Source organism: Rissa tridactyla, chromosome Z, assembly GCF_028500815.1.
Source record: "Rissa tridactyla isolate bRisTri1 chromosome Z, bRisTri1.patW.cur.20221130, whole genome shotgun sequence".
NCBI classification, from domain to species: domain Eukaryota; kingdom Metazoa; phylum Chordata; class Aves; order Charadriiformes; family Laridae; genus Rissa; species Rissa tridactyla.
Window position 1 is genome coordinate 51,094,992 of NC_071497.1, and position 19,007 is coordinate 51,113,998.

Here is a 19,007-nt window from a genome sequence, read left to right on the forward strand (position 1 = left end):
TCATGGTTGGAAAGGACCCTTAAGATCATTGAGTCCAACCAACCAACCTACAATCTCTGCCACTAGAGCATGCCCTGAAGTGCCACATCTAGACGTTTCTTAAACACCTCTAGGGATGGTGACTCAACCACCTCCCTGGGCAGGCTGTTCCAGTGCCTGACCACTCTTTCAGTAAAGTAATGCTTCCTAATATCTAATCTAAACTTCCCCTGCCGCAACTTCAGACCATTTGCTCTGGTCCTGTCATTATTTACTAGGGAGAAGAGGCCAACACCCACCTCTCTCCAACCTCCTTTCAGGTAGTTGTAGAGGGCAAGGAGGTCTCCCCTCAGCCTCCTCTTCTCCAAACTAAACATGCCCAGCTCCCTCAGCCTCTCCTCACATGACCTGGTCTCCAGACCCCTCCCCAGCCTGGTAGCTCTCCTCTGGACATGCTCCAGCACTTCAATGTCCCCCTTGTACAGAGGGGCCCAGAACTGAACACAGTACTCGAGGTGAGGCCTCACCAGTGCCGAGTACAGAGGCACGATCACTTCCTTACTCCTGTTGGCCACGCTATTCCTGAGACAAGCCAGAATGCCATTGGAGTTCTTGGCCACCTGGGCACACTGCTGGCTCATGTTAAGCTGGCCGTCCAGCAGCACCCCCAGGTCCTTTTCTGCTGGGCAGCTCTCCAGCCACTCTTCCCCAAGCCTGTTGTGTTGCTTGGGGTTGTTGTGACTGAAGTAAACGCCCTTCATCTAAATCTTCAACTTTACAAATAAATTAAAGATTAAAAATAACATAAATGTATAGGATGTCCTCATCTTTCTCCTACCACACACAACAAATTATCTGCAGTGCAAATGAAGGATGGGAAGTGTCCTGGTTCGAGGTAAGGGGTTAAGGAGGGCTTGGGCTGACCCCCGATGTGGGGTGGTTGACGTTGTGGAAAAGGTCCCCAGGGAATGCATAGTCTATCTGAAGTCGAAGTGCACTAGTTTGCCAAGGTCAGGGAGAGCACCTGTTGTTTGTTTCATGGCCAGTCCAGCCCAAACCATGACAGGAAGGCAGTTAAAATTCATGCCATATGGCTCTGATGAAGTGCATTGCTTGACTGGAAGTATCCGGAAAGATTAAGCCTCCAGACACCAAGAGGCATGATGCTCTTGACTCTTCAGAGGGATGCAGAGTCCAGGGACTTCCTACACTCGCCTAAGATGTTCCAGTTCTTACAAGGAGCTTTGCCTATTGAGTGTAGATTCTAGCCCCACTGAATACTGGATCAATGGCAAAATGTCACCTGGAATCTCACGGAGAACTAGTAGGCCTATCTCTGTCTGAAAAGCATAGCTGTGGAACAACATATTTCAAATCACTGACAAGAGACAGGCAGTGACAGAATATGGCAGTACGATTACTTACCAGCACTCTACACTTGGGCAATTTAGCAAGTCAGGAATTAAACAGCACACCTCTGCAGCAAGAGCAGCACAATACAAGATCATACTCCACTCTACTCACTCGGCTCTGGTTGCATGAGAGCAAAGGTTCCCATCAGAGATAAACAAGGACACAAGGACATAGGTAACAGCAATAAAAACCAGCATAAATAGACATTTGCCCTCAGGGCCACATTTACAATAGCCATCCTTCTTGGCATACCAAGAGATCAAGAATTCACAGAGTTTCCTCACTACTTTGCAGCTGTTTTTTCAGTGTCACAGCTTTGGAATATTGGTGAGATAAAAGTGATGCAAAACAGGAAGACAAATTCACAGCAAAGCTTGTACTGCCAGTGGGGATCCCTTAGTAACTAGGAATATCTATGGCCCAGCTTTTATCTGGGTGTGCAGAAAAGGAGTGGTGAAGGATCCTTCACTTAGGCCAACTAAGGCAGATATCAGAACTCACAACAGAGCACAGAAGTGGTTCCTCACCAGCCTCCTGGGTTTGCATGATCCAAACCTTGGTGATCTAAACAATTGGTGCTGTAGTGTGGTACCCCGTACCTCAGATCTGCTGAAGATGATATTCCTCCATGGCAAGACAGCAGTGTTACCCAGAGCACCAGAGACCACAGTGAGGCACACTGCTCTAGGGGAGTCAATGGCCACTTAGTGTACCACGGCTCTGTAACCGCCCCCATGTAGGTATGTGCCTCAGAAGATACAATCCAGTTCTTCAAATTGCGTTGAAGGTAAAGAAACCTGCTCTGCTGCATCTGTTCACTATTACACTGTTCCTTAAAATACAGCCCCCTCTGTCCATAAATCTATGATTTCCTTTCCCTGTGGATGATGTTACTTTTCTTCTTTTATCTACCTGCACCCTTGCTTGCAAAGGAAATTAGTAGTAGCCAAGCAATTTACTAAATTTAAAACTCAAGTCAACCCATCAGCTGAAGCAAGAGCTTTTCACAGCTGTGTAAAAACAAGACTTTAAATATTCATATGACATAGAAAAGCCCTCCTGGATTTGGATTATTTCCTGCAGTTTTCACAAGAATTTGGCTTGTGAAAGTATTTTAAGTAGTGCAAATAAATTGAAAAGATAAATGCTTAGCAACTACCAAGTACCTTTTCCAGATTGCAGGTGCACCAGCATTTCAGGACAAATCAGGAGTTAACTTTTTAAAATAAATCTCATGGTCTTCCCCACTTATTCCACTATGTTTTAGACTGTAGAGCAGTCTTGTAGCATGTGAACTGGATTCCTTTTGAATGAAACTGAAGCAGAAATTTCTCTCAAAGAGCTCATCTGCCATGCTTCAACCACTAGCAGGCATTTAGTCCACAGGACCAGAACTAGAGTTAGTCCAAAATCAAACTATACATAAATCATAAGCCTCCACTGGGGGACACTGCATCCTCTGCAGCAACTGTTTTGTTGTACAGACCCATGCCTTTTGCACTGTGTGACTCTCCAACATAGATGTAGTCTCCGAAGTTCAAGTTAGATGCTACGTCACTCAACCTGAAAGACAGCAAGAGGAAGTGGCATGACCATGCACCTGTCAAAGATCTAGCACACATTTTAAACTGGAACAGCTCCCACAGGAGTTATGTTGTAAAGAGACAAAATGGCTCAGAGCAATTATTGCCAGGTCTTTGCAATTTTGCCAGGTCCCCTGCTCTGTGCTGTCTTCCCTTCAAAATTCTTAAGTCTTACAATCATACAGTTATAACAAAACATTAGCTTTTACCCTTAAAAGAACTGAAAACGTAAACCCTGAAGTCAAGAAAATTCAGAAAGGAAGAAAAGGAGACAGCATTATTAATTTTTAAAACATCTTGATTCTGTAATGGTTTCTTAATGTTTGGGATTATATGCTGCAAAAACACTTCATTTAAAAAAAGAAAAAAGAAAATGCTTTGTTAAAAATGACCTCTGAACACTTAAAATAAAATAAATAAGCAAAATACCCCAAATCAGCAGAATTTAGTCTGCAGAATGTTTTCTTGCTGCTGAGTAAAAGCATATACATTAGTGAATGTCTCCTGTCAACAACCAGGTCACCTCTGTTATTCATTTGCATCAACTCTCAGTAGGAGACAAAATTCTGGGAAATTTTTTGAAAGTCTTGGTTATGCATTGCTTGCTTGCAAGACATTTGATATTACCAGAACATGTTCTGCTTTTGTGAAACGATTTATCTACCTTTTAAATATTACATTTAAGAATTAAGAGCCACTCTACGATGTTTTATAATTTAGAGGATGTCATGTTAATGACAGCACCGTGGTTATTTAAGAATAAATAAGATATCAGAACAAAAGCCAACCTTTCCAACCTGCAAACCAAACACATTATTTCACTAGAGCTGAGGAGTCACAATCATAGTCACAATTAATTAATTTCTTAAGTCCCAGCTCCTTGGTGACATTGAGACGGTACAGAGGAAACTAGGTCCACAAACCCTGCCAGAAATTCCTCAGATGTCAAAGGATGGCACAGAAAAAGAGGCAAAAGTCACTTTTTCCTCCCTCATGGTCCTTTTGTGGCAGACGTGCAGAAAGAGAAATGGTTGCAGAAGAGTGCACTGCAGTCTTCCCTGTTAGCACAGGCTAGGGAGGGCTACGGCAGGAAACAACTTGCTGCAAATATGCTTTGATTTCTTTTTTTCTTATTTTTTCCCACCTCCCACTCATCCTTGGGCTTTTTTGTCAGGGAGACAGATTTATCTTTGATAGGATAGGACTGAGTTCCTGTATCTTTCCCTCAAGGCTTCCCCATAGCTTAGCACAGGGCAGCCAGAAATGGCTATTACCTCCTTCTTCAACGTACAGGAGATGGCAAGCAATATGTACCTCCAAGGCAAGCAAAAATGGGGCAACAACACTTCAAAGGACTCTCAGTTCTCACATGAGAATACTTAGAGCAAGTTGGCATTAGCTGATCCATGGTTATTCACGCCACTAAGTTCCAACATTGAACATCCTAAATCTGTAACCACAAACCCAGTCACTCTCAAGAGCAACAGAGGAGACTGTACGTCAGAAAATTGACACCACAATCAACTGCTGATTTCTGACAGCGATACAGTCACAGCGTGCTGTCCTACCAAGACTACTTGCATGACGTTACATTAGGGAATATCGAAAAAACAATACAAGACTCATCATCTTCCTCGCATGCTTCTCTGTTAAGCCCTCAGTGTAGTGCTAGTAAAATTCCTAAAACACAGCATGCAAAGTCAACACCTGGTCTGACTCTTCCTTCTTGCTGGCTCTCTGCTACCTGCTCCTTCACGTGCCCTCAAAAGCCGTAAGATTCAAGCATGTTTTGCCTCTGGCTCACCTGTCCACTGAGCTGCTGCTCATACTCATGATCTGGTCTTCATTCTTTAACAGAAAGCTCATTTGATAAGAATGGCTTCTCCCCCAGATGCTTAATTTACCTTCTCAAATTTAATTTTATTGCAAGAAAATGAATATAGCTTTTAAAGGAAATACAATTCTCAGTGATAATATTTTACAAAGGTTTGAAAGAAATATCAGGAGGAAATCAGGGGGGAAAAAAAACTCCACAGCAGTGAATCTGCTTAAGTTCTTGTAGATGAAGAAGTTTCCCTGGACACAAGTGTCGTTAATCTGCAAACACAAATGAGAAAAATATGGAACTAGAATAGTCTGCTTTATTGCAGCTTCATTAAATTTTCAAATCTCTCTTGCTCCAATGTGCTGTGCAGCAAGAGAGAGAAAAAGTCCTTCACAGAATGCAAGTGAACAAGATATAACAGTACCATGTCTGCATGTCTCTAGAGTACCTTCCAAATCTGCTTGGGAAGACTGCCTGCTTTTTATAAAAGTTGCTAGAAATCTCATATAGCTGATTTTAATGTGTGATTTGGGAAGTGGTCTTACTCTCAAAATGAGAGGAGTAAATCACCAATTACCCTACCAGAGCCAAAATTACAGCAAAAGACATGAGAGACCTTAGACATCGCTGAATTTTCTCCTATAGTTTGGCACATATTTTCAAATTCAAGTCCAGCCACATTCAATTTGGTTTTATCTCAGGAACTTACTTTATTATTAAAATTGATTCTGCAGTGGTACCAGTAGGCCCCAGGCAGAAACTCAACCCAAGCATGCTCAGCTGCTTTCTTGGCCAATACATCCAGGATGTGCATGAAGAAACCCAACAGCCAAAACCACAGCTGACAGACCTGAGGCTTTCTAGTCCTTAAGCACCACAAACATGTGTATGTCCAGAGATTAACAGTGACGTGGGGAAGGAGGATATATAATTTAGTCACTTATGCTAAGCACTGAGGAGCACAGAGCAGAAGGACAGATCCTTTTCTACAGATGTACTAAAATTCTTACCTGCACCAATGCTTTCTCCCATTAAAGTAACAGAGCCTTCCTCCTACATCAGGGTTACAGAGAAGCAGGACAAACTGGGACAATCTTGTCTTCAATCATGAAAAGCCATACATCCGTATAGGTAGTAATCTGTTACTACATTTTGCCTTTGCAACCTAGCCAGGTACTTTCAGTCACTGAGAGCACCTCAGGCCCAGCAAAGACTTGGCGCTGCAGAGCCCCAGGAACATGCTAATGCATAGCTCAGCTTCTGACCAGGACAGTTTTGAACTTCACTGAACTGTTTGAATGAGTCAACGATTTGAAGCAGGCACTTTGCTGATCAAAACCTATCAGAACCTTTGGCAGTCAGCGCTGGGGAAACTTTTCACGTGCAAAACATAAAACTCCAGCCAGCCAGCTCAGAACAGCAAACTCTCCCCAGGCAAAAGAATAAGCACCTGAGTCATGGAAAGCAGTTTTGTTGAAAGACTATCGCTAAATCAGAGCAGCAGAGGAGTATTTCCTTTTCCTTATTCTTTCTCCCCATAAGACAGGAAATCTGCAACAGATGGGGTTGTCATCTTAGAAACAATGATGGCTTTTCTCCTCCTTAGTCACATTTGATTCCACATATACTGATGGACACCGTAAAATCCACGCTGACCTCTTTGACCCATTGGTGTTATTTAGGCTGTATGTGTTTTGGGAACACTGGTCATCCTTTCTCCTTGGCTGGAACAATACACAGTATCGCAGTATCCAGATCAGGAACTAAGAATCCTGGACACGGTAGGCTAATGAAGCAGGAAGCAGCAAGTGCTGGCTTCACTCACCGATGCCTGACATTTCTTCTGCCTCTACTCAGTGTTATCCATACATACTGGAGCACAGTATTTACCTCTGTTCAATTTTCAAGGATTCCTGTCGAGGACCTCCCCACTCTTTCATCCTCGGTACTTTTTGGGTATTTTCCCACCTATATTTACAGTTAAATAAAAACCAAAATGTCCTCCAGAGAACAGCGAAAGCTCTACAGATGATTTCAAGCCTTACAGGTTTTTTGGTCACCACAATGCAGCCATTCTGAAACATGTGAATCCAGACCTTTGAGGAGGGATGTGACATCTGTGAAAATTACAAGTTCCAAATCACCCTGCCTTAAATTATTTTGAATTACAACAATGCAAAACAAAGAAAAGAAGTTATGTATATTTTGATATCAGGTCTTTGTGGCTCTTACTTTAGTAAGAGAATCCCGTTCCTACCATGCAAAGCTTAACTTTCTCTGCCATGTGCCCTTTTTATAGCAGTTTACATAGGTGAAACAAACCAGAAAAAACTGACTGAGAAAAAAATATTTTTCTGCATAAAAAAGTTAAAGACCTACATTATTTATCTAAGTTTGCCTCTGTTTTCAGCAATTAAGTCTTCCTCTCTTCCAGAAACTCACATTTTATCTGTTTAGACTTAAGACAGGCAAGATGCATGGCATATTATGACTACTGCCTGCAGCAGTCATATCCATTTCTGACAGTGGTGGATTTGCCTCATATATGGCAAGATGCAGGTACACGCTTTTGTGGACAAGGAAGGAGATTTCCCCACCAGCCCCATAGCAACATGGTCACATTTTAAAAACCAAGTCTAGATGATAAAAAATACAGGTACCATAAGATATATCCATCCTTCCTGAGAGACAAACTTCTGTTTGTTAATGCTAGTGGAAAGCTCCTTGGATGATGGAGTCTAATCAGTAAACCATGTACACGTGTGGTTATTCTGCATGTCAAGGAACCCTTTCACATTCAAACGTTTTGGTTCCTAAACACATTTGCATGTTGTTGACCTTTCCTCATGCCTCAGCTCTGGTTTAGTTCCTTTCATAACAGTGGAAAGTAAAATCTAATTCCACCCGTTCCTGGCCAACGCAGGAAATGGGATGAAGCAACCAACAGAAAACTCAAGTAGAAGGTGCTCCTAAGTACTGAAATCTCCTTTCACTTCAACTGGAGCAAGATCCAGGTTTAACTAACTCTGTTTCAATGCCAAATGGAGCATTTCTAGAAAAACACAAATTCAATTGGTGAGTTAGTTGAGAAAAGTACACTAACTGGTCATCTCTAATGCTTTGGCCAGTTCTGCGCAAACACTCTCTTTCAAACGGAAGGATGGGTCTTAGTCTGCTGTGCTCAGATCCCCTTCCAAATAAAATCAATTAAGTTGAAACACTGTTCTTCTAGGGGCAGAAAGAAATCCATCCATTGTAGAGTTATACTTGTAAAATTGCAGCACTTTAAATTCAGTCCTTAGATTATCCAGTCCAAGACAGACAAATTCTAAGTGACTCATCTAGAAAGACAAACACTATTTTTGACATTTATACCTTATGAATTATTAACTCGTTTGCTGCATCTAGATTGATTTTGCTTGAAAAGGAATTTTTGGCACATATTTTGAAGGCTGAAAATTGTACAGACTGCAAAAGAACTCAGCAAAAATATCTAATTGGCTAGTGCTGCTTAAAAGAGGAAGTCCTGTTAGTCTACTGAAAGTCATGAAAGATGAAATCAAGAATACTTTTCAAGAGAATTTTCTTTCTAGGGAAAAAAACCCAAACCTTCATCTCTTTTGGAACATGTGCTGTTATCACCCTATTTTGTTGCGATGGCAGTCTTCCCCACAGAAGCAGAAGTGATGTCCAGTGCTCAAGGATACTTTAAAATGGAAAATAAATTGTGTCCTCAGTGTTACTGCACAACACTAATGGAATTTCTTAACACAACAGTCTACATAATAGGATATTTTTAAAAAAATATTATCTAGTTATATAGATATGGCCTTCATCATGGGCACAAGAGCATCATCAGTATTATATCAATTACAACTACATATCCATGAATCATTCTGTCCAGGTCTGACACAGTGGTTTCCATCACAGACAAACTGAAATTATGCTGAACTTCAAACGGCCACTTTGTGTTTTTTTATTTTCTCCCATGCAGATCGATAGAGCCTCCATAAAGGGAAACCCTGTGAAAAACGTTAGCTTCAGGAGAAAAAAAAAAAGTTATTTTAATTCCTATCACTTCTATGACAGGTTGGATGGATTCCTGCGACATGTGCCTTGACCTCAAGTTTGAAAAAAGCTACTATTTTGTCTGCAAGATTGCAGGATCAGATAAGCACTGAAGGCTACGTAATTCTGCTGTGGCAAAGATCATCACAATAATACCATGCTGTAGTTCAGCTTTCTTTCATCTCATACTTCCATATATTCAAGAGAGGATCAGCACCACCGTTGTCCATCAGGGACTACTAAGTGAGAAGAATTGAGAGCCAGAGTCACAGAAGTTGCCAGAAAGCAGCACAAAACAAGACTTTTTAGTTCCAGGAGAGAAGGAAGCTTCAGCTGTCCCTGATGGTACCACAGACTTTTTCACTAGAAGAGGACCATGGGCCTGCTTCATCAGGGCACTTCCCACCAAATGCTGTCCATTTACAATTTCTCTTCAGATGTACTCACAAAGTGGCAACAGCTCCTTGTGGCCTGCAAAGCAGATTTTCAACTCCTACCCTCCTCTTCAGCTTTTAAAAATCAACAATTTCATTGGCACACTACTGGGTCATGACAGTCAGTGTTCAAGCTCCTCGACTCTCCATCCTCCACAACAAATGTGTAAAACCACCCCAGCACCGCCCCACATTTGCACTTGACAGCTACGTAAAACTACAGAATCTTATGCACAGTAACCTCTGCAGAATCTGCTTTGGTTAAACCTGTTTACGCTGCTTCAGCACTTTTAGGAAGCATGCTATCAATCAGTATGCTAATCATGAGGCCACATTTAAATCTTAAAGACACAGTTTTGCATGAATGACCAAGAGCAGCGAGTTCTTCCTTGCTGTGTAATACTTCCAGTAAAGATGAAAGTCAAGATGTAAAACAAAAATCTCATGCAGGCTGTGTTTTGAGCACAGCATCCACGGATATTCTTTGCCACCACAGGTCACTGGGGGAAAAATTTCAGATGGGTGTCAATCAGTGCTCCAGCTTTATATATACATACATACACACATAAAAATGGAAATGGCATATATCAGGTGGAAAGATACTGCAGTGACAGATGCTTGAGAAATCCCACCCAAAACCCAAGCCATTATCTTTTTTAGACACAAAGCAGCAGTTCTTTCAATTAGATTTAGAAACAGGGTTAGAAACTGGAGCAGACTGTTTAAGCCATCAACAACTCAGAAGGGTTACACAGTATCCAACTGAAGATTAAGGTCAATTTTGCACCCTTTCAATTATGTAACATCAATAAAAGGACAGATGGGAATGGTGCCAAATGTGAATACTGTATCTGGCAATCAAGCTAGAGCGCACAAACAGAAGGAATTTCCCTACCTGCTGTGGAAATAATCCCCTCCTCAGCTAAGTAAATATTTTTTTTCTAAAAATAGTCTTCATTCTCATATCACAAATTTCCTCCCTTTCCTTGATCTCAAAATGTTCCACTCTGCACAGAGAGAAATCAACAGACTGAGAGTGGTACGTAGCTCTTGAAGAGAGGCTTCTAAGAGCCAGTTTGGGCACCATCCTCACAGCCACATCACTTTGCAAATTGCTCTTTTTCCTCCACCTGCTCAGAAGCTTCCACACCAGCTCACAAGTTTCCACAGCACTGGAGGAGGGAATCTTTTAAGTCCAACACTAGCAACACAAAGTACAGCAGCCACGCTAGGAAAAATGCATCGCTGTTCAACTTTGCAGACCAGCTCACGTACAAACCTCTACATACATGGGAACTGACCATAATTTGGTGGGTAAGGCTGAGAGGAAACATGGAAGGAGATAGGCAAACCCAGTGTGAGCCCAGCTTCAGTCACAGCTGGAAAAGACAGATGAGGTGCTTTCACTGGAAAAGCCGAGGAGGCAGCACGCACAGGTCCCACTCAACACTGTGGGACAGTCAGGAACATATTATGAATATGGGGCTTAATGGGGATTTAGGAAAATACTGATATGAACATTATCACTCTCCACATTCTCTATCAGTATCAAAGAAATGGTAACAATTGGTTAGTTGCAGTTGAGTTTTGCAAGTGTAGCGAATGTGTTGCATATAAAGGAGGATTGCCTCACCCATTCCAGTGAAATACAGTTTACACACTTATGACCAAGGAATTTAAAAAACATTCAGCTAGATGAACCACAATATAAAAATTGTTTGACAAGGAGATTAATTTACAGCATACTCATATTCCCATCAATTCCAAGGGAACTGTTCACAAGTTTATGATGACGCACGCACTCAGAAAGGTTTGCTGGATCTGCTAATAAGCAGACACTCGTCCAGGGGACTTTCAAAACAGATTGTCAACGCTTTCAAACCCTGCTTCAACCCTAATGTGCTCTTTTTTTGCAAGTGAACCTATGTCAATGACCTGGATCGAAGCAGAATGCTGATGAAGCCCACAGGATGTTGTGCTATATGGGCAATCGCATGGCAAAGCAGGAGTCTCATTTGCTTCTTATTAAACGATAAGGTCAATCTCTTACTGTGCACTTCACAGGCTGCCTTGTTAAAGAAGGAAGCATGGTACTTTCCAACTAAAAGTCAGGGCATGCAACAAGCTACTGACAACCATGAGTGCAGTGGAAGTTGTTTCTTCATCTGTTTCTTTTAGCAATAAACCTCTTTCTCTATAAAACTGTATAAACTAGTGACTTCTGTCTTGGTGTTAAAAGACATTAAATCATGTTGTATCACAAAAGCAGAATACAGTGGTAGAAAATAAATCATATCCCAGGCTTTTTGGTTCAAATCACTGCATTCAGACTGCTATTTAAATGCCAGTCACATTTATTCAGTGGTTCCCTGGGGAACCCCTGCATTTTTTGTTCATTTCTTTCCCTATGAAATTATTACTTTCTGAAAGCTTAGTTTTGACTGTGCCTCACAAGAGCCATATTATGCAATGAATGCAGTCATGTGGAAACAAAGCTCATGCTATTTTAAAACAACTCTGTTCAAATGCCCCAGACTGTCAAATCTGTATCACCCAAAATTATTCTGGTGGTTTTAAAACTACACAAACCTGCAGGAAGCAATAGTCTCTCAGTCACACTGACATAGCACCAATAGCAGAGGAGTTTGCATGCCTAAATAAAACGGGACCATTTGGTGGCACAGCGCTTAGTTGCCCGTTTTCTGGAAAAACGCTCTTTGGTACAATCTTCTTAGCTCCAGGATGTCTGACATATTTGCAGCAGCACAGTTAACATTCAAATGGTGTTACTTCTCCTTCCCAGGCGCTCTGTGGGTAATAGCAGTAAATGAATAATCTAACCTGCTCCATACTTGTCAGTCTAACATCTTTTAATTCTGCATGAATGTCACAGCTTCCAGACTCACAAAGTCAGGACTACTTATTCTAAACTTTATGATGCTGCACAGAGGTAAAACCATTAAAGTTTTTCTGAAATGGGACAGCCATTAGGTTCTTCAGCATGGCTTCTAGTAAAAGACAGAACGGCAGTATTTCATGCAGGTTAGTTTGACATTTTACAAGTCAAAAAACGATGAATGAAAACAAAATGCTCACATTGCATAAAACAATCCAGACATGGAAGTCACATAATTTTAAGTTGTGCACTAGGGAAAGCAGACTTCTTCTGGATGAAAGAAAAACTTTTTTATAATATTTAAATTGTGCCACAAGTCTTTATATTTCTAACTGGATCTGCATTTTCTGTTAATAGTATTGTATGGTCATAATCATAAATTCTCTGTGTATAAGAGGTACTAATGTTACAACAAGAATAATACCATTAAAGACAGAAAGAAACTAAACCAGAGACTTCAAGTCTTCACAATACTTAACTGGGTTAAAGGACACAACAACCTGAGAAATATCTTGAAATTGTTCCTGGTATGATTTAGGACTCTATTATGACAGCACATCATACACAAGTTCTTACGTGAATAAGAACAAAAGGAATAATTCAGAATTTTTAAAACTTCCAATTTGGTCGGTCCTATCCGGGAAGCTTCATTCATACTGTCAATGTCAATCCATATTTCACCTGGGGATTAATCCATAGTCAAAAGGATTACTCCCTAGAGTAAAGCCAGCACGACTGAATCCTAGATTTCTCACTCACACTGAAAACAAGCCAATAAACAGATCAGTCTTGCAACCTACTTGTGAGTCATTCTCATACATGAATGTGTCTTCATGGCCTGCATACAAACAATCTGTGAAAGTCAAGGCTGGGCCCAAAAATCCCTGATGTCAGGCTGCTAAATCTGGCACCAGGAACTTAATATTTTGGTTCCAGCCAGCTAAAACTCTTCCTTCCTTCTAAATGACAGTATTGCTGACAGTGTGCGAGTGTCATCTGAAGGACAGAACAGCATGCACGGAGCTTTCATACCATGCTCCCTCCAAAAAAGATGTTTACCTCTGCTGCTGCAGAGGCATACTCATTAACTTACAATAATGGAGAACCGAGACTTCTATTATTAAACAGTGAACTTCAGCTTGCCTGCTTCTTAAATGTGGATATGACACAGACACTGTAATTCCTATTTTCAGTACCAGCACCCGGTGCAGCAATGATGATTCCTGGGCACTGCAGGTAGCAGAGGGAGAAATAACCAAGCAGCAGCAGCAGCAGTCGGGTGCTGCAGGAAGGGCCCAGGCACCCTTAACCACTCCTCACCGCATCTGTCACGAATACGGCGGGTTCCTTGTGAAGCTTATTTTACCAGTGGTGCAGCACAACCTGGTATGAAAGGTGACACACAATGTCACCCAACACTTGCATGGGCCCATGCAGGACTTGACATATCCCATTGCATTCAGAGTTGTAACAAGTATTGGTGTAACTGCAAGGCACCGAGAATCAGAATTTGGATGAATTCTTGTCTTAGGGATCATTCTTTCAGGGACACTTCCCCACAGTGCAACAAACGACGAGGCAAAAGATGAGACGGATGAAAAAGGGAAAAACACGGGTGTTGAAAAGCAGAACAGCTGCTGTATCTTGCATGCCTGCACCTACAGACTGCTTACAGTGACCAAGACTGCTACCTGAAGATGCCTGCAACGGCCATTAGTAGGAAATAACCAGGAATTTTGTATTTAGTTGCAAACATACAAATAAAAAAAAAAAAGCACATTACACTGGTCTTGGTCTCAAATCTCTAAATCCAAAGAAATTCCCCTGACTTCTATGAAACCTTTTTCAATTTATCCCCAGAGCATGCTGACTCAGAACCTGATTCAGAAATTGCACCCTTACGGACTATAACACACAGATTTCGTATTATGAAACAACTTGAAGACTGGTGAAACATCCACCCTGACCTTCCTGCAATATCACACCATGCCTACAGCAACAGGACTTCATTATTCAGATTTCAGCTGTACTCTGCTGAAAACAAACAAACAAACGGGGGGGGGAAGAAAAAAATAAAAAAAAAAAAAAAGGCATGTTTGTTGTCTATTTACAAAGTCAGGTTAAGCAAACACCGATGGAAACACGGTGCACAGCCCTCCCTGAAAAAGCCTCGAGTCCCACGGCCGGTATTTGCCCCATCGCCCCCCCTCCCCTCCGCCCTCGCTGCCTCGAAGCCCCCTCCGTGCCCACTCTGTCCCCGCGAGGGCAGACCAGGACCCGCTCCCGCACCCCGGGAGCCCCTTCCCGCCTGCCGCAACGCGGCCAGAGCCGGCGGGGGTGGGCGGGAAAGATGCGGGCGGACCGCAAGCCCTGGCCCTACCCACGCGTGCACCGTGCAGCCCCGCACAGCCGGGGACACCGGTGCAGGGCCACCCACAGCCGCGCACATTCACGCACCACGCGGACTCCCGCACGCTGGCGCAAGCCTGCGAACCACTCGCGCAGCGCGCACACCCGTGGATCGCGGACAGAGGCACGCACCCCCGTGCACTACCGCACATCACGCACAACACCCGCGCAAGCCCATTCCGCACGCTGGTGCGCAGGAGTGAAAACCCGCGCGCACCCACGCGCGACACGCGCCCGGCAGCACACGCGGGCGTCCCCACGCACCCCGCGGCACTACGCGCACCCCTGCGTGCCCAAGGCGCGGGGAAGGAACACGACGACGACACGTCCCCGCACCGCGCACCCCACCGCACCGCGCAGCCACGCGTGGGCCCCACGCACACACCCCTCGACGCGCGGGGCTGGGGGGCGGTGGTGGTACCTGAGTGGCTTTGTGGAACTGCTTCTTCAGCCCGGCCACCGACATGGCGAGGGCGGCGCGCTGCAGCCGAGCCGAGCGGAGCGGAGCGGAGGGGAGCCGAGCCGAGGGGAGCCGCGGGGCGATGCGGTGGGTCCCGCCGCCTTCCCGCGCCGCTCGCGCTGCCCGCACCCGCGCGCCCGGCGGAGGCTTGTCAGGCGACGGCGGCGGCGGCCGGTTGCGGGGGCGCCGTGACGTCACGGCGGGACGCGCCGCCTTCCCCCGCGCCCCCGCCTGGCCCCCGCCCCCGCGCGCGCGCCCTAACGGTCGACGCCGGGTCCCCCCACGGTCGGTCCCAACGGTCGGTGTGCCCCCCACCCACGCAGCCCACCGCCAGCGCCAGGATGTCCGGCCTTCCTGTGCTTCTGCCCGCCCTGCCCCGGGTGGACATCCCCGCTCCCCCGCGGGCCACGGGCGTGGAGTTCCTCGGCCGCCCCCGGCCGTGCGCGGCGCTCGGCCTCGCCTCAGTAGCAAGAACGGGTGCACCTGACCCCGCAGGACATCATCCGTGGAAACGAGCCTGAAGGGACGAAATTGGAGGGGGAATGAGGAAGGCGGTAGCAGAGGGAAAGATCAACATGGCTCAGATACCTGATGAAACGTTTGTTGCCTTACTGGCTTCTTTGGGCCTGATTTACCTCAGAGCACAGGTGGCAGTCAAAACCTGGCCAGTTGGGATCCCTCAACAAGTGCATTTTTCTTCTCCCATCACAATGTCAGTGACACGTAGAAAAGCAAATCTAAAGCTTGCCTGTTCTAACCTGCTGGTGTGGCTGTTGGCTTGAAGGTGGAAGCCTAGAACCCTGGTAAAAGTCATCTACTTGAGCAATTCAGTGTCATAAACACTAGCAGAACAGTAATTAACCATGATTAGGCTATGCCAGCAAAAGACCAAACAACACGAGCAATGTGATCCAGACATAATTATCCTTCTCTGCAGGCTGGACCAGTCACTGCATATGAGCACTGCAAATTAGCACAACCAAGATGCACAGTTGCGCACAGCTATCATCAGTTGGTTGAAAGCAGCCATGCTATGTTGACTTTCTAATTCCATCACAACAAACACTCAACAGAAGCTAGTTAAATGGGATGACATCATTTTCAGATGTACCTAAAGCTGTTTCTGAACTCTGTGTGGCCACACCAGCTTGGTGCACCTAGCCAAGGTGCGCTGCCGCAATCTCCCAGCCCACCTACCGCCTCAACTCTGTGAAGTTTGGGGTAAGCAACTACAACACGTACCTGGGCATCCAGAGGCAGAGCAACACCTCCAGATCACTGAGTTTTACTGACTTAATACTGTGCCTAGTACTTGGGAAAGGGCTCTACAGTCTGCAAACACAGCGAGAGACAAAAAGTAGACCTATGAAAATATAAGTGTCATAATTTTAATTACTTATATAAAATGAAGTATATCTTTCTATGTTACTAAATAACTGGAATTTAATGGTTAAATTTCAGGATCTGGCATTTGCTGGCTATTTCAAAAGAGTACATTGCTGTCTGCTACAAATTTTACGTGAAAATTGTATGAACAAAATAAATAAGACACAATGCGAGAATAGAAAGGTCCACCAAATTCCATTTCTAGGTGATCAGCTGGAGATACAAGGCCTCATTTTCAAGGGTATTAGGCCCCTGCAGCTCCCACTGCGTGTTGATTGAAATTACTAGTATGCTGCTGGCTATAAATCAGCCCAAATAGTAGTTGAATGCCCTGACTCACCTTATATTACGGGCTGTGCATTCCTGTATTCTCACAGCTGAATCTAACCCTTCCACTTGTGCTCGCACTTCTTTTTCTTTTTTTTCTGGAACATCTATATTCCTGGGCGTGGAAAGTCTTATCTTTATTAAAACACAATTTACATGTGTCAGTGTCGGTGGACTTGGAGTAAATTAAATGGTGACACTTGTCAGCCAAAGAGAACTTAATTTAGCGTCTGCTCTTCAGTATGTCATGTCATTTGTGACTTCTTCTCCTGGAGCAATCTAAGTGAATAATGCTTTGAAATCAGCTTCAGTGAGATGACTTCTGTTTTTAATAAACTGTAGTGAACAATAACAAATGATGTTTGCTTATAATGTATTACATCTCATTTTAATGTATTTGTATGTATTTATGAGATCTGTGTGTATATATTTCTATCTAATCCAACTTCAAAGCCCATTTTAACATGAATAAGTGTGATAGGCTAAGCACATCCTTTCATTCCGTATGGTGAAATAAAATTCTAACAATAAAAAAATAAATTAAGAAAACGTCATTGTTGCATATTCAAGCAATAACTAAATGCAGTAAGTGTTTTTGTAGATGCAACCCTAATCCTGCTTTTCGTGCACACCGTTGACTTTATGTTGTTAATCACTATCATTCTTACTTAACACATAGTGGATTCTGCAAATAGAACTACATGCTACTTCTAGCAATATTTGTTTGCATTATCTGATGATTTTAAGAGCAAAAATCTTTGCTAACTTACACCTGTCATGCAAGTAAAATGGGAAGTAATATATAGGAAATAACCCAGCTGTCACAGAAAGAATTGCATTTTTGGCTATCAAAGAGTTGTAGTGTGACCTTGTAAATACTGATAGTGTGGTAAAGATCATAGAATAAATGCTTTTATTAACCTGCATGAAAATATCATTCCAAAGAATTTGGAAGAACAAGGTTCTTCTCTATTCTGCTGGTTGCCCAGTCATGAACTCTTCGGTTTTTTAAAGAGGGCAAAGAAGAAAACAAGAAAAAAAAACAACGGTAACAAAACCCCCACAAAACCAAACCTCATACTTGATCTTCAAAGGACCATCTATGTTGAGGTAGGTCAAATATTAAGCTACTGATTCCAGATGCCTGCCCTTTAGGACCTCTGACAAGTAGGCATTGTCAGAGTTAATGGGACAGAACATTTCTGAAAACCATACTTTGTCTTTCTCTAGCAGAACACACACAATTTTACAATTTTTTTGAAAAGGTAAGTCATCTAAACTGTGTTACTCAGCAAAACATGGTGTAAAAATCTTTTATGCCTATCTAGATAGTAAATAAATTCCTTATAAATGTCATTGTAGAAATTTGCAGCTCACTACAGTGTTAAGCCTAACAGCAAAACAAATTTTCCATTAAGTTTTTGGAATGTTTGAACGTTGGCTGTAATCAATATTTTCTTTAACACTAAAGACACTAAAAACACTTAAGCCTTGTTCCCATTCACTTTGCACCTGATCTCAATCTTACGTTTCTGTTTCTTTGGGCACAGACAAATTAAACGTGCCCAATTTTTCCTCAAAATCCTCATTTCATTCTTTTACAGGGATGTTTCACTCCTGTTGCCTGGCCATTCTTAGATTAATTCTCAAGTTCTCCCTCTTATTTTCCTCCAAGGAACTTATATCCGTTTTACAGACAGAGAGTAAAGGGGCAACACAACTAAATCATTTGGAGAAAAATGGAGGCTGGTCTACTTGCCACTGTCAGGAGATGAAGACGCATAGCGGAGATGAAGATACATAGCAGAGCTGCAGATGACTTCAGCCTCTACAGATATGGGCAGGGTCTGTGAAACAGAGACAGAGGTAGAAATCTAGGAACCTTCCAGCAGTGGCATGAGACAGACCCCCGTGCTGTTGTAACTCTTTTCATAAGTACGATGATTTAAAGATGCAACTCTGCTGCGCGTAACTGAGCTCTAAAGCCAGTAAGAGTTGAATCTGCAGCAGCATTCACTAGTTCCTACTGGCGAACTTTAGTCAAAAGGAAGAATGGAATGGCGCCATTGTCTCTGGAGTTTGCTTTGTAAATCTCACTTCCAAATTCTGAGCAAGTTAAATATCTCTTTTAGAGACTGTATGTTGCTACTATGCAAGGTGGTACCGCCATTCTCATTCGGAAAGTCATTTTGTGAAATAAGCGGAAAAATTAATTTCAGTGAATGCC

The 19,007-nt window shown here is 43.2% G+C and overlaps 1 protein-coding gene across 1 annotated transcript in view; it reads right to left on the reverse strand.

The window, feature by feature from the left end:
- Positions 1 to 15,216, reverse strand: part of SH3GL2 (SH3 domain containing GRB2 like 2, endophilin A1) — a 98,881-nt gene extending 83,665 nt beyond the window's left edge. The window contains exon 1 of the mRNA XM_054186244.1: positions 15,029 to 15,216. Within this exon, the coding sequence (XP_054042219.1) occupies positions 15,029 to 15,073 (45 nt within the window). The 5' untranslated portion in view covers positions 15,074 to 15,216. The remainder of the gene's footprint in view (positions 1 to 15,028) is intronic.
- Between the last annotated feature and the right edge of the window lie 3,791 nt (positions 15,217 to 19,007).